At 39.9% G+C, this 13,808-nt stretch overlaps 1 protein-coding gene across 2 annotated transcripts in view; it reads right to left on the reverse strand.

Moving 5' to 3' along the window:
* LOC311270057 (ligand-dependent corepressor) overlaps positions 1–13,808 on the reverse strand; it is a 28,017-nt gene continuing 14,209 nt past the window's right edge. Inside the window, exon 7 of one of the 2 annotated variants that reach the window (XM_084374685.1) lies at positions 1–6,684. In XM_084374685.1, the coding sequence (XP_084230811.1) occupies positions 1,896–6,684 (4,789 nt within the window). In that variant the 3' untranslated portion in view covers positions 1–1,895. Of the gene's footprint in view, positions 6,685–6,885; positions 13,332–13,808 lie in introns of those variants that run through there. The other variant, XM_084374686.1, reaches the window with a different exon arrangement.

Raw genomic sequence — 13,808 nt, forward strand, 5'->3', positions numbered from 1 at the left:
TAAAATTCAAACATCTTTATATCAACTCCAGCAAAAATACAAAGTTTTCAACATAAAGATGTATCATTCTTGGGATTACCACAAATAAAGCAGTTATTTCTTTCTAATATACAAAATCAAAATCTTTAAATAGCAACTGTAAAGAATAAACATGTTCAAGTCTGATATTTGGTGGGCTGTTTTGGGTTTGCTAAAGTCATTAGCCTACATGGAGTTCTTAAATAACAATAAAAACATGACAGACATGTTTTGCATTTACAGATGAATTACCCTCTACAGAGAAATGACCAGAATAAAATAAAATATAACACTGTGCTAAAAATTTTATTTTTCCTTTGACAACACACTAATGTAAGTTACTACTGTGGAAGTAACGAAACTTCACATTATGAGAACATCTGCCTGACAGTCAATGACATTAAAAATAATAACGTAATAATAAAACTGCAACATACTTGGATACACAACTCAGAAGCGTGACTAGACTACCCCAAAAACTTCAAATCCAACTTGTGAATATCAGGAATTATATTTCCACCCTGTACTGTGCCATTAATGCTAAACAGGCCATTGACTTCATTCATACTAACCATCCACATATACATACTTTTCAGGCCGTTGTCGTTTGAGATACTGGCTTGTCTATCACTTTGTGAACCATATTATCAAAGTCTCAGGTGTTTTTTCAGCTTTTTATCAAGCAACGAATGTGCGCATAGTTTTAAACAGGTTTCTTATATTCAAAGATCAAGGGCATAAATATAGTTTTGGGTTTCAGTTCTAGGAAGGCATGAGTTGCCTGAACTGTCTCCAAATTAACATTACACACAGGAAAAAGGTAAAATACTCAAAGTGAAGTCACTATTACGAGCAGAGAACATTGGGTGCAATGGTCAGAGGTGACACCTGACCCGAAACAACAGAAAACATACAAACTCTTGTCATGACACATACAGAGCACGGCTGTCTGTTTTAACAATTCATACTCGTATTTGCTTTAACATCTAATACAACTACAATAAGAACAGTTTTATGTTAATGCTCTGGAAGAATGTGCATATGAAAATAAACCTGTCAGGTAAGAGTAAAGCAGAACATCTGAGCGCTCCAGTCAACATAGGAATTTACAGATGAAGCACGCCGCTGTTCTGTGTGGAACGGAAACCTATTTGCGCGCAGGCCGCGAAGCGAATGAATGTCGACCGCCTCTCCAGTTATTAAAAGCTGTTATAACTAAAGGACAGGCATTTTCACATTTTACACATTCTATTACTTTACACTTCATAAATAAGGCACCTGGTCACAACAGTCACATATTCACAATGTTGCGTTTGGAAGACAGGCTGGAGATACAAGCTGCCTACAAGACATTTTATTGAAAAGCTGTTCTCCCCTCTCATTGCAAGCTCCTTGAACAGTAAATGCAGTGCATGCTATCATCTAAGACAATTATATACAAAATGGCAAAAAAAAAAAAAAAATTGGATAGTGAATGAATTTAATATCACCTCTCAACTTGATGTTTGTGATCCTATTAAAATGAGGTTTGATAGGCTACTGTTATCTCCAGCCATGTCGTAGAGTGCTGAAACATAAAGCCAAACAGCAACTACATCTGCTAGACATCATGTAGGACTTGTGTGTCGTCCCTGAACAGAGCAAATGCTCAGCAAATAATCCATCACATTTGCATTTTTCACACTGAAGCTTTACAAAAGCATAAATGACTTTCAAAATCTCTTCCTTCTTCACATGTTTGCCTCCTGAAAAAGGTATCCTCTGAAGAGTTTGGTGAGGGTAGAAAAAAGATACTTCTGGTCCTTCTGAATATATTTCAGATAAAAGACAACCACAAAGTCCTCTAAATAAACATGACCTCTCCCTTTATGTCTATTTTACTTTGAGATTGACGTCCTGGTGCGCTTAGCTGGGGTCTCTAAAAGCTCCTGAGCTCTCTTGGTTGCTGATTTTGTTGCACTGCGTGACAATGATGCTACCTTACTTGTCTTTGCAGGAAACTTTAAAGCCCCTCGTGTCTTCGGCGCCAGTTCCTTAGCTTTCCGGACTGATTTAGGAGATGCCTTTTGTGTCGTCATAAACTTCTTGGCCCTCTTTGCAGCCTGACTGGGGCCAGTTGCCTCTATTTTTCTCTGGGATCTTGTTAGTACCTGGTCAGTGGAGGCTGGAACCTTGACATCCCTGCTCTGCCGTGGGGTTTCTACAGGATTCTCGGTACCTTTGATTTCAGCAACTGTCATTTGCGATGTTTCCTTTGTTTGCATTCTTGCAGCATTTACTTTATGTACAGCGGGTTTTTCCACCTCTGCTTTCTCTGATTTAATTTGTTTTTTGTTGTCAACCTTGCTTTTAGATGAGTCAACAGGTCTATGTTCTGAAATCTTAGGAGACCCTAGTCGTTGTGAACTTCTCTTTGGCAATTCTTTTTTACTTGCATCTCTTGCAGGTCTACTACTGCTCTGAGCCCTGACTGCCCTCTCTTGAACAGGATGCTTTGTAGCTTTCTTCCCAGCCAATGTTTTCCTTCTTTCCATTTTTGCTGCTGACTCTTTCATTTGTTTACTAACAGTCAGCGATGATTTCTGTGCCTTCAGAGATGTTTTCAGATTTGCCTTCAGAGAAGGTTTCAGATATGATTTGGCGGCAGACTTCGTGGTGGCCAGCCTTTTCATACTGTTGGCTCTTAAGGTTTTTGAGGCCTCTTTCAGCCTAACATTGGTTTGCTGAACCTGCATTTTCTCTCTGATATTAGAGTATTTCCTCAAGATCCTTGCACTAGCTGGGTTCTTTGATTTACCTGAGGATTTCTGGGATTCACCTATCTGTACAACGGCTTTAGAGGAGTTTGACTTGGTCAAAATCTGAGAAGTACTTGGAAGTTCTCTTCTCTCTTTCCCTTTGACTGTGTTTGCCTCTTGCTCCAGTGCTTTAGCAATCAGTTTCTGGCTCTTGGGGTTGCTCTTGACAGGAGAGGCAATTGCAAACTTTTTCAGATGTTTCTTTAAGCGCTCTGCCTGTAGGCTTGGAAATACCCCTTGAGAGGTACTAGCACTAGATGAGCTGTGGAAGCACAGCTGAGTTTCTGACGGGAGACGTGTGTTCACCTTCTTGACGATAACAAGGGACTTTGTTTCTGTTGATTCGAGGAACCAACGACAAATACTGGTGAGATTAAAACCTTTCATGAAGAGCATCTGGACCGGTGAGTATCTCTGGTGCTCTAAAGACTTAGTTTTTCGCGCCCTGCGTTTACTTTTCCATATAGCTGCCTGTCTGTCGGCTTTGTTTTTGTATTTTGTTGTTGGTTGACCCTCTTTGTCCATCTGCAACCAACCTTTTTGCATTTTATCATACTTAACATTCAGATTTGAAATTAGATGCTGGTTTTCTTCAGCAGTCAGTGTCTCAAAGAATTTGTTAGTTTGTTTTGGGGGCTCAAGTCTCGGTGTACTGACAGGGACGGCTGAGCTGTGGGACAACACAGACGCAACAGACAACGGAGGGGACTTCCCCTGAGCTTTAGTTATTCTTTCTGGCTTTATTCTGATGGGGGAAGCAACATCATTCTGTCTACCAACTACAGTAAGAGCACTGGTAGAGGGTGCAGCAAATCTTTGTGATCTCAAAGCTAATTTCTTGTTGTCAACTGGTGGTGACTGAGTACCAGACTGGTTGGACATGTCAGGCTTACTACTCTCACTCCTTAATGGCATTCTCGTGGGTTTGTCTGATATGGAAGAACTGCTATCATCTCCGCTTGCAGACCTGTCTCCTAAAGATGCTACATTTGGCTTCTGCAGCAAAGAAACGTCACTTGTGTCTGCCTCCTTTCGGAACCGTTTACTTCTTAATGGCATAATCTGTGTTTGCTTTGTTTCAGGCTTTACAGGACTTTGAGTTTCTGATGGACTCAATACCTCACTGCTAAGCTGTTGTTTCTCTTTCTCACTGTCGTCCACTAGTGTCTTTGCAGACCGTAGGTTCTTTTTGGCCTGCAATCCACTTTCACCTTCAGTTTTTTGGATTTCTTCAGAGGTTGTCTCTACCTGTTGAGTGTTTTCAATATTTAATTCCACATTTTCCTCTGGGACTATGTTCTGTTGGGGCTGTTCGGAGTTTGTAGTGGGAGATGACCCGGTTGGAGGAGAAGTAACAGGAAGGGGGAGGGAGGGGAGGTTCTCTGAAGATGGAAAATCTTGGGTAGCAGTAGGTTTTGGAGATGAAATAGAAGTGACAGCAGTTGAAGAGGGCGGTGATTCTGGAGATTCTGCTGAGTCTGCTGGCCTCTGGCCGGATGATCTAAGCTGGCGTTTGGACTCAATGCTCTGAGGACTATCACCGGGCTGATCAGAGGGGACAGGCAAACTATCCTGACCTCTCTGAACTCTCTTCTGTTTCTGAATTTGTTTGGTCCTTGAGGTAAATTTAGATGTTGGGCTTGATGGTGTGGCAGAAGATGGTTCTTCCATCTGCTCAATCACAGGAGTGGTCTCAATTGATTCTACAGGAATGTGCGTTTCAGGCAGGTCTTTGTCCAAATTTTTGTTTTCAACACTTGCATCAATAGCTGAATCAAGGTGAGTCTTGTTGGGTACATTTGTTCTAGATTTCACTGGGGTTTTATTAGGTGATGTGCTGCTGAAACTTGATCTACGACGCAGACTTCTGTCAGAGGCCGATATGGGTCTACCATTAACATAACCCACTACCACAGTTTCTGCTTGTCTTAACCGCTTTGGCAGTTGAACGGCAGTACCTTTTTTTCTACGCCAAGGGGGTAATTCCTTTAAGAGCGCATCAAGTGTCTTTGAGGACACGTCAGCGTTGTTATCATTATCATCTTCAGTCCCTAAAGGCATAACTCCCTCAACTGCTTCAGGTGTTTGAATTTCCAGCTCTGTCACCATCGGCTCCTCTGCTGAGCCTGTGGTGTTGGACTCTTCTGTCACTTCACAGTTGTCATGGTGTATCAGAGTCTCTGGCTGAAGTTCCTGAGGCTGGTCATCTTGTGTTTCCTCCCTTTTATTTTCCTCTGTCTCTTCCTCAACCTGACTTACTGGTGATTGGGCAATATTCTCCTGAGGATCAGGATCACTATCGAGCAGTTCATCTGATGAAAGCTGGGGCTCAGCTTCTTCAGGGGTAATATTCTCTAATGTTTCCACTACGGTTTCTGCCACCATTTGCTCGGTACTTTCACGTATGTCCTCTTGTTCCTCTTGTTCCACAGGCTCGTGGTCTTTTTCTGGTTCAAACGGAGCCTGAGCAACAGATTCTTCAATTTCTGTTATAGTTTCTGAATCTGCAGTTGTGTCCTGGTCTACATCTGTGTTAATATCGGTTTCTTTGCTCTCTTTTGGGGACCTTATCGGAGATGGAGGAACAGACTGCCCCTTGCTCTGACACTGATCTGTTTGACTAGTTTCAACAATAATATCTACTTCACTGGCTGCTACCTCCACCATATCTCCTGTTCCTGGTATCACACTCTCATCTGACTCTTCTGTGGACATCTGTTGATTCATTGATTCTCTGCATGCTCCAGCAAAAGGCATATCCACAGGTGGTACACCTTCAGGCTTTGAAAGTATTTGTTTAGGGGTGACCAAAGTTATCAGCTCTGGCATTGGATTAGGACAGTTGCCCCTCCCAGCCAATGTACGGACAGTTTTTAACTCCCAGATTTCGTCTGAATACATATGCCCTCTGGTGCTTTTCCTGGCATTGCGACGTGGTACCATGCCACGCTGATGTTCCTTAAAACACTCTGTAATTGGTTTGTCTATAAAAACAATGTCACAGTGGCCAAGATCAGTGTCAACCAGTCCCCTACAAGCAGGATCCCTGATCCGATGATCAGAAGATGCCCTGATGGTCTTCCTGGCAGTCCGTGGAGAGTCTGAAGGAATGGTCATGTGGACTGAAAAAAGTTTTGCTGCTGTATCTTTGGCATGCCCGAGAGCCTCCCTCTGCCTAGCTTGATGTACATGACTAGCCTGATTGTGTCTTTTCACAGAGGAGCTGAGTCTAGCACTATGAGTCTCTGCTCTGCTGGATGAATTTGAGTTTCCCTCTCTGTCCTCCGAGGTGTCAGAATGAGACGAAAGGGAGGTGTTGAGCACACAAGACAACTTCTTACCATCGGCAACGTTGCTAGCCATGATTTTCATCTTAAGAGGTGCATGATCACCATGTCGGTTGTTATCTGCATCCACTGGATTAAGAGTGGGGTTGACCAAAGCCTGGTTACTCCCTGACCCAGGGCTGCGAAGATCCAAAGCAGGGCCAGCAGTAACAGATGTTTTCAGTGACACTGCATTCTCTGGAACCTTTTTCATTGCACAGCTGCCTGGGATAGATTGGGAGAGATCCTGGACTTCTGACTTGAGAGTAGATTCACTGGGAAACATTTGCTCGGGCCATGACTTCTCAGGGGTGACTGCACTGGATTTTGCAGTTGTACAAGTAGTTGCCTGGATCCCAGAGGTAGAGTTAGAGTCTTGCTGTGTATTTGAAGATGCAAGTGCTTTGACCTCCGTCTGTAGAAAACCTATGGCATTTACTATCTGTCTCTGATGGTGGGGGCAGAGTTTGGCCATGAACTGTTCCAGTGTGGATGTGGACTGCAGGTCTTTTGCCTTTGCAACACGCAAGTCAGGAGACTCACTGAGGGGGGAAAAAAGAAAAAAAAAAAATGTAATTGCACATCAAGAATAAGCAACATTGGTTCATTATCTTGCTTGGTATGATTATTACATTCATGCATAAAAATGTCCCTTCATCTCTACAAGTCTCTAATAAAATGTTAGAAAAGTGGTGGGTGGGTGATTGTATGAATTAAATCACAAATGTACCACAATATTTATCATTGCATATTTATTAGAAGAATAGGTGATTTTAAAAGTGAATCTTTCATCCAGTGAACTTGACCAATTACATTGTTACAGCTATTACATTTTTCTTTGCACAGTGGTGCTTTTTGTTACAGTTTACATCAAGAAGATTTCACACATGCACGACACATTTAGTAATGGTTGCCCACTTTGATTAAAACAAGTCAAACACAACTTTATCACTTAAAAGAGCAAATACATTAGGGAGAAATATAGAGTACATCATTTTTGTTTTCATGTATTTCATGACTAGTGCAAAGGGTGACATTTAGATACAAGTGCTCAACAACTTAAGACAAATTTACTAGTAAAAGAAAAATCAAGCATCAATATACGCAAAAATTAGTTATTGTGTTACCTGTAAGGTTTTGTTTGTGCCAATGCAAATCTAAATTCAGTCAACTGGGGGGCAATGATTTTGTATTTTGGGCATAAGTTTTATCAATGAGGTAGGTTTATTACAAAATCCTCCAATACCTTTGGAGCATGTACACCACCACATTACGCCAAAAAATATATATATGTATATATGTATCTTATAACTCTGAACATTTTATTTTCTTTGTGAAAAAAAAAAAAGCATTCCTATTGTAGTTTTTAAACAAGAAAAATGAACAGACATATGGAATTACATCTGGATTCCTGAAGTGACATGTAACAAGGCTATGTTGTGTAATGAAAAGAGAAATAGCTTTGTGCACAGTGTGTACTGCAGAACAAGGGAAGCTGGCAGCTGCAAGATGGACATGTAGTCAGTGAAATTAAACATGATATTCTGTTGAATATAATTTGTTAATCTATATAACTGCAATCCGACATTGTGTTTGTATACAACTAAATACAATACTGCATTGTCAAATAACATGCTAGGTTCAATGAGGGATAGCAGGTAACTGAACTGTGTTGAGAACAGACTGTTTTAGTGTTAGACGCATGGGCAAAAGAACTTAAAAAGGATTAAAAAAACATTATGGATTTCAGCTTTAATTCACAAAGGTTACAATACAACCTTCAAGGTGGGAGGCATGAATGCATGCATGCATGCCAAGTGAGAAGAGCCATAGGACTTTACGTTGAAATATTCAGACATGCTGTTTTAGGATCTTAATTTAAGCAGTTTTTTTAAATAAAGTATGTGCTGTTTGAGGCACTGAACTAGAAAGAAACAAGTTAATTCAATAGCCATTGGTCAACATTTTACCTGCACTGAGGTTATATTGACATTCATTACGTAGGAGTATGGAAATAATGAAATAATTGTGGCTCCAAACACTAAATTAGTTGCACAGCCTGCCGACATATCTCAAAAGTAACTTTCAAAGATTAAAAAATAAATTTTCGGGATTAAAAAAATAACATTTGCTACAGCTGGAACCTGACCAATGTTTTTTGCTGGGCTCATTATCTTCACATCCCTGCTTGCAAGGTCTGAGGAGTATAGACGGGTACCTGAATAACAAGTGGTAAGTGTTTCATCCCTGAGGGTTTTGGTATTTCTTTCACATAGCATTGCTGTAAGGATCTAACAAATAAGTTCATGCCTTTTTCTTCCAGAGGAATAAAATATCCAATATAACAAAGAGAAGCAAACCAAATCACAACTCCATCCCAAGACATTTCACAAGCGCACAAACATGGATGTGTTAACTTATCCACAATGTTCATATACTGTACATTAGGGATACAAACAATGTGGCAATTACGAGCTACTGTATGGGGGATTTTATCATACAAATCTTCAATGAACCATTAACCAGTTACCCAACTGGTTTAGCGATATTTCAGGTTCGCACTACATCGTTGACTTGACAGTTAACACACCAACACTCCAGTATTTTCAATAAAACATCCTCAAAGATAAACTTCACCATATACACTAACTTCCCACCGACACATATGATTTAGTCCAATCATGCAAAATATACCCAGTGTCATTCCTTTGTACATTGTAAATACAAAATCTCTATATATTTTTAAGGACATGGGGACTCTATAGTCATTTGAAGAGCCACACCATTTGTAGGTGTTCAAAAGACTTTTGTCCTCATTCGTTATATTTACCAAGCAACAGATCAAACCCAACTTGTGTCAGGATAAATCTGAAATGTTATCCCCTCACACCCATCATGTAAGACAGTTAAATATACCTTTTAAGCAATATCTATTTGTGTCTATAATCACTTATGTGAGTAATGTTTTGTTTTGTTAAAGCCATTTACATTCATGGTTACTTAAGTGATGATAAAAACCATTTATTAATAAATATTGATGAATAAATACTGCATTAATAAAATAACTCTGAAATAATCATCAGTTTGAGTGGGTATGTAAGGGGAGGTAAACTCTTTCCCCACTGAAGGAGCAAAAAAGTCTCTCTGAAGCAGGAGACCATCAAAAATGTTTGTCACAACTGTCCGAACAACAAGCCCCCCCAAAAGAAAACATTAAGTAGATTACACTAAATTTAACTACGAAGATTACAAAGATACACTGAAATATTTACATATGGTTGAACAGATTTCCTACTGTCTTCATCAACTTTAAGACAGCTCTTTGCCTTTATGCAAGGAATTTTATAATAAACTGTGTGTTGTGTACATGAGAAATTGCTACATGAAACAGCTATGAGAACAGTAGACCGTGATATTGGTTTTCCAGATGAGGTAGTCAACCATTAGATTTGCTACAATTAACAAGGAGAGCAAACACATGTTTTACCTGTCATTAAACTAATAGCTCTTGTATGTCTTTAATATATTACTTAAAATGCATTTAACACTTTGAATGCGAAAATAAAGTGTGACTTATGAGTAATGCTCGATGATTGTCAATGCAAGAAATATCAAATTAATAACGGCGAGATAGGGACTAGATTTTTGAACAAACGTACTTGAAGCAATGGCTGTTTAGTATTTTTCAACCCAGGCAAAGTTATTCAGAGATTTAGTGAATATATGTAAAAACGTAAATGTAATTTAAGTGGTTAATCGGTTGTAATTTATGAAGGTTTTTACCTTGTAGTGAGGGAAGATGCAAACCATATTAAAAAAAAAAATAAAAAATCAACAAAGAATACTCGCATTTAGAGCAGTGGCAGAGAATAAGAGAAGCCCAACAAGTTCGTCAGTTAGTTTACCATCTAACACAAAGGTATATTATTGTTATAGTGATAGCATACAAGTGTGCAAGACCCTGAACTGTATTTGACTTCTGAACCAGCTCTCACTTAAAAATGTTTACAATCTGAGTTAAATGCTTGAAATTAAGGAATCATTTATTTAATCAAGAAACATCCAGGTTCATCTAAGGAACACCGTGAACATCTAAAAGGCTGCACGATTTGCAAAAAGTAACTACCAAGATTTGCTAGAGTTGTGTATCAACCCGATAAAAGAATAAGGGGCCATGTTCCCATATTCTGGAATGTCCTGAGGTATAAGTGATAATGCACAATGAGGTGTCCTGACAGAGCAAAATAAAGGACGAAGCAGACACATGTAGTTTCCCTCTGCCGAGTCGACCAGGCAAAAATTCAACCAAACGGGTGTGTAATGGAAACAGGGGACAGGCTTTCTTCAAAGGTTTTTAAAATTACCACTACGAACAGCACCACTACCCAACCTACAATTAGTATTGATTTTAAGGAAATGGCATCAACCTGAGCTTTGGTATCGCCACTTAACACAGAGATATCTCGAGGAAAAATGATGGAAGGAAGGGAAAGAGTCAACCGCTTTTCCACAGAAATTAATTTCCATTTCTGCCTCGGTAACTTGAGAAACAGGTGTGTATGGATTGAGGCATGATCATCAGTAAATATTGCTTGATAAAGTTATGCTTTGTTTTATAAAATAATGTCTTTGAGCTAAGAGCTTCTTAAAATAAAAAAATGCACCTATATTTTAACTAAGACTCACATGACCACATGACTTATTTTGTTTTGTTTAGCTGTAGTAAACATAATTAAAAATACCTGAATGTTTTTTGGAAAAAGTCAAGATTTATCCATTATCAATGCACTGTGACTGAATACTTCAGTCACTGAGATGAAGTCTTGTCCCCGTACTGAGGCAAGGGTTGTTAATTGACCCGAAGAGATAATTCTTTATCATGTGCCATGAGAAAGTAAGATGTGCATGTATAACATGTTTTACATGGAAATGTTTTTGCATCATTTATATGAACAAAATAAAAACAAAAAGTCTGCCTTTCTCATACATCTTAGAGAAAGATATTCCAGAGATAATACCTGAAATCTAAAAAAGAGCCCTGATATCCTGTGAAGGCCTACATCGGCACTGAAAATGCTACTGATAACGAGTTCTGGTAGGTTGTGAAGACATCTGAGTGTAGGACACACATACTTGTCAGTAAGACATCCTGAAGTGTAACCTCACAAAGGGTATTTGGTTATATTTCCCTGTTAGAGGCTGGTTGAGGCAATGATTTAGTTAAGCATATTTGTAGCTGAGGTATATTTATGTGTGTATACTAATCCATTGTATGATAAAGACATATTCGCTGACTGACAAGTACTGCGTCCTGATCTGACTTTATCCTGAGTGGAGCCAAGGCAATGGAAAAAAAAAATAAAAGAAAAAGAAAACTAACATCACAAAACATACAGAAAGAAATATATGTGGCAAAAACCTGTCATGCTTGTGAAGATAAGCTTATTCTGGATTCAAAAAGAGAGTGGAATTTTGGACAACACACCATGCTATTCCAACAGACAAGAGGAATAAATTAATATTTTGGATAATAGTGTTCGGACATTGTTTTTCTTAAATCTCCAGTGTCCATTTCAGTCAAAGAGGTGCATTTGCAAAACGGTGACAGAGACTTTCACTGTCCTCCATAATCACTTTACAATAATGGATGCTTAATATGCCTTGACCTATAGTTGCAGGGCATACGCACACAGCAGAATTAATTATATATATATTTACTTATGACATATAACCAAGTGCTCTGAACAGTACTGAGAGAAGACACTGGGGGGCGCCACTTCCTTGGGCATAATTCAATTTAGCTCTATATACAGAATACATTTAGAGAGCCAGGAATGATTATTTTAAAAGGATAGCCTAAAGAAATTAACTACATGAATTAACATTATACTGTAGTATATTCAAATTTCTTAACAAATTGCTTGCACGCCTTCCAGGCATAATTTGTAGGGAGGGGTCACTAATGTGTGTATAATGGGACACTTGGCATGTTTAAGATAGATGGCCATACACAAACATATTAATGACCGAAGAAAGGGGTAAAATCCAATAAGTTAATAAGAGATATAGGTAATTCAATTTACTCTTAAGGTTTTTTAGAAAAACAGGTCAGGTACTACCACTGTCTGGCAAATGCATCGTCTAAAAGTACATCATTATTTGTACTTTACAGTTATATCACTCATTTGATGAGAGGCTTCCATCATGGAAATCCGTCCCATTCTCCTCAGATCCACTCTCTCTTTTCTCAGAAACAATGTGCTGAGAGTTTTGGAACTCTTTCCTCTCAGGGGACAGTGAAACATCCCGTTCCTCCACCTGGCTCATCAGCTTCAGTTTCTTTTTGGGGGGATTTTTCAAGGTCCCCAATCTCTCTTTAACTTTGTATTCCAGGGTGCTGTGTGGTATGCCATAGATCGACTGGGCTTTGGACACACTCATTTTCCCACCCATCACCACCACAATAGCCTCTTCCAGCAGCTCGGTGTTGTACTGTCGATATCGCCCGCGTTTCTTCCTTGGCTGCTTGTTTGCAAGGTCTGACTCTGAATCCAGAGGATAGTTTCCCCCCAAGGCTTGGCGGTCAGTGTCGTAAAGCCAGTATTCCTTCTCCGAACCTGAGCTACTAAATCCTCCGCTGCCCTTTTTCTGCATCGGCCTGGGAAGAAGGGAACGAAGCGTCTTTCCAAGACCATTCTCACAAAGTGAACCTGAATACTCGGTGGACAGGGAATCCCAAGATGGGTCTGTCCCTGTGGCCAAAACCCGCACCTGGGGAATCTTGAGGTCAAAAGGTGGTGACTGAGAAAGGGAGAGGCTGCGGTCCCTGCAGGCCTCCTGGAGGTTTCCTTTCTCATAGGCAAGAGATTTTGTCAGAAGTCCAGCGGCTTCCAACAACCTGGGTATGTCTTTAAGGCGCTCACTAGCCTCACTGTTGGCTTTGAGTTTGAGGAGGGCCCCGAAATGAGTTTTGGAATTCCAGGAGGCGGATCCATTTCTGGAGCTGTGGTTATGGCTGAGAGGTGACTCAGGGTCGCTCTCCAGATCGGCCTCCTCTTTGATGTGCAGCGAGTAAGCAAGAGATGAGGAAGGCTTATAACGGGCGGAGTGGCCGATATTCTCCCTCCTCCTCCCATCCTGTAGGCTCCTCATAAACAGCCCGACTTGTCCGTCCGCTCTCAAGGATCGCCTGATTGGATGGAAGGAAATTGGGTGTAAGCAGAGCTTGCACAGTGCCTTTTGTCTCTTTTCTAAAGGAGGATGGGTTGGGGAGGGGAGGATGTTGGCCACTCCTTTATTATATGACCTTGCATTGGTAACATCACTATCTTTTAAAATAACTGTGTTGTAGTGTGTGTGACTTTTAAGAACAAAAAAGGCTCAAGTTTGACAATTTTTTATTTGTTTGCTGTAATGATTGTTTACAAAATCTGCAGCAACATAAATAATGAGAAACAAAATTAAAAGAAAGGGCAAAGAAACAATGAAAATAAAAGGGAAAGAAAAAGGCATTTATAGGAGTACATAAAGGTCTTCCTGTGGCTCAAAAAGCTTAGCCAGAAGGAGGGATTATTTGTCAGGCAGCTTGGCGTGTAGCTGTTAAGCAGGGCACAATATCTACGCCATACAAAATGACTAATGCAAATAAAGCTCTTGACATTTTGTG

This window comes from Pagrus pagrus, assembly GCF_965226575.1.
Source record: "Pagrus pagrus genome assembly, chromosome: 15".
Classification (NCBI taxonomy): domain Eukaryota; kingdom Metazoa; phylum Chordata; class Actinopteri; order Spariformes; family Sparidae; genus Pagrus; species Pagrus pagrus.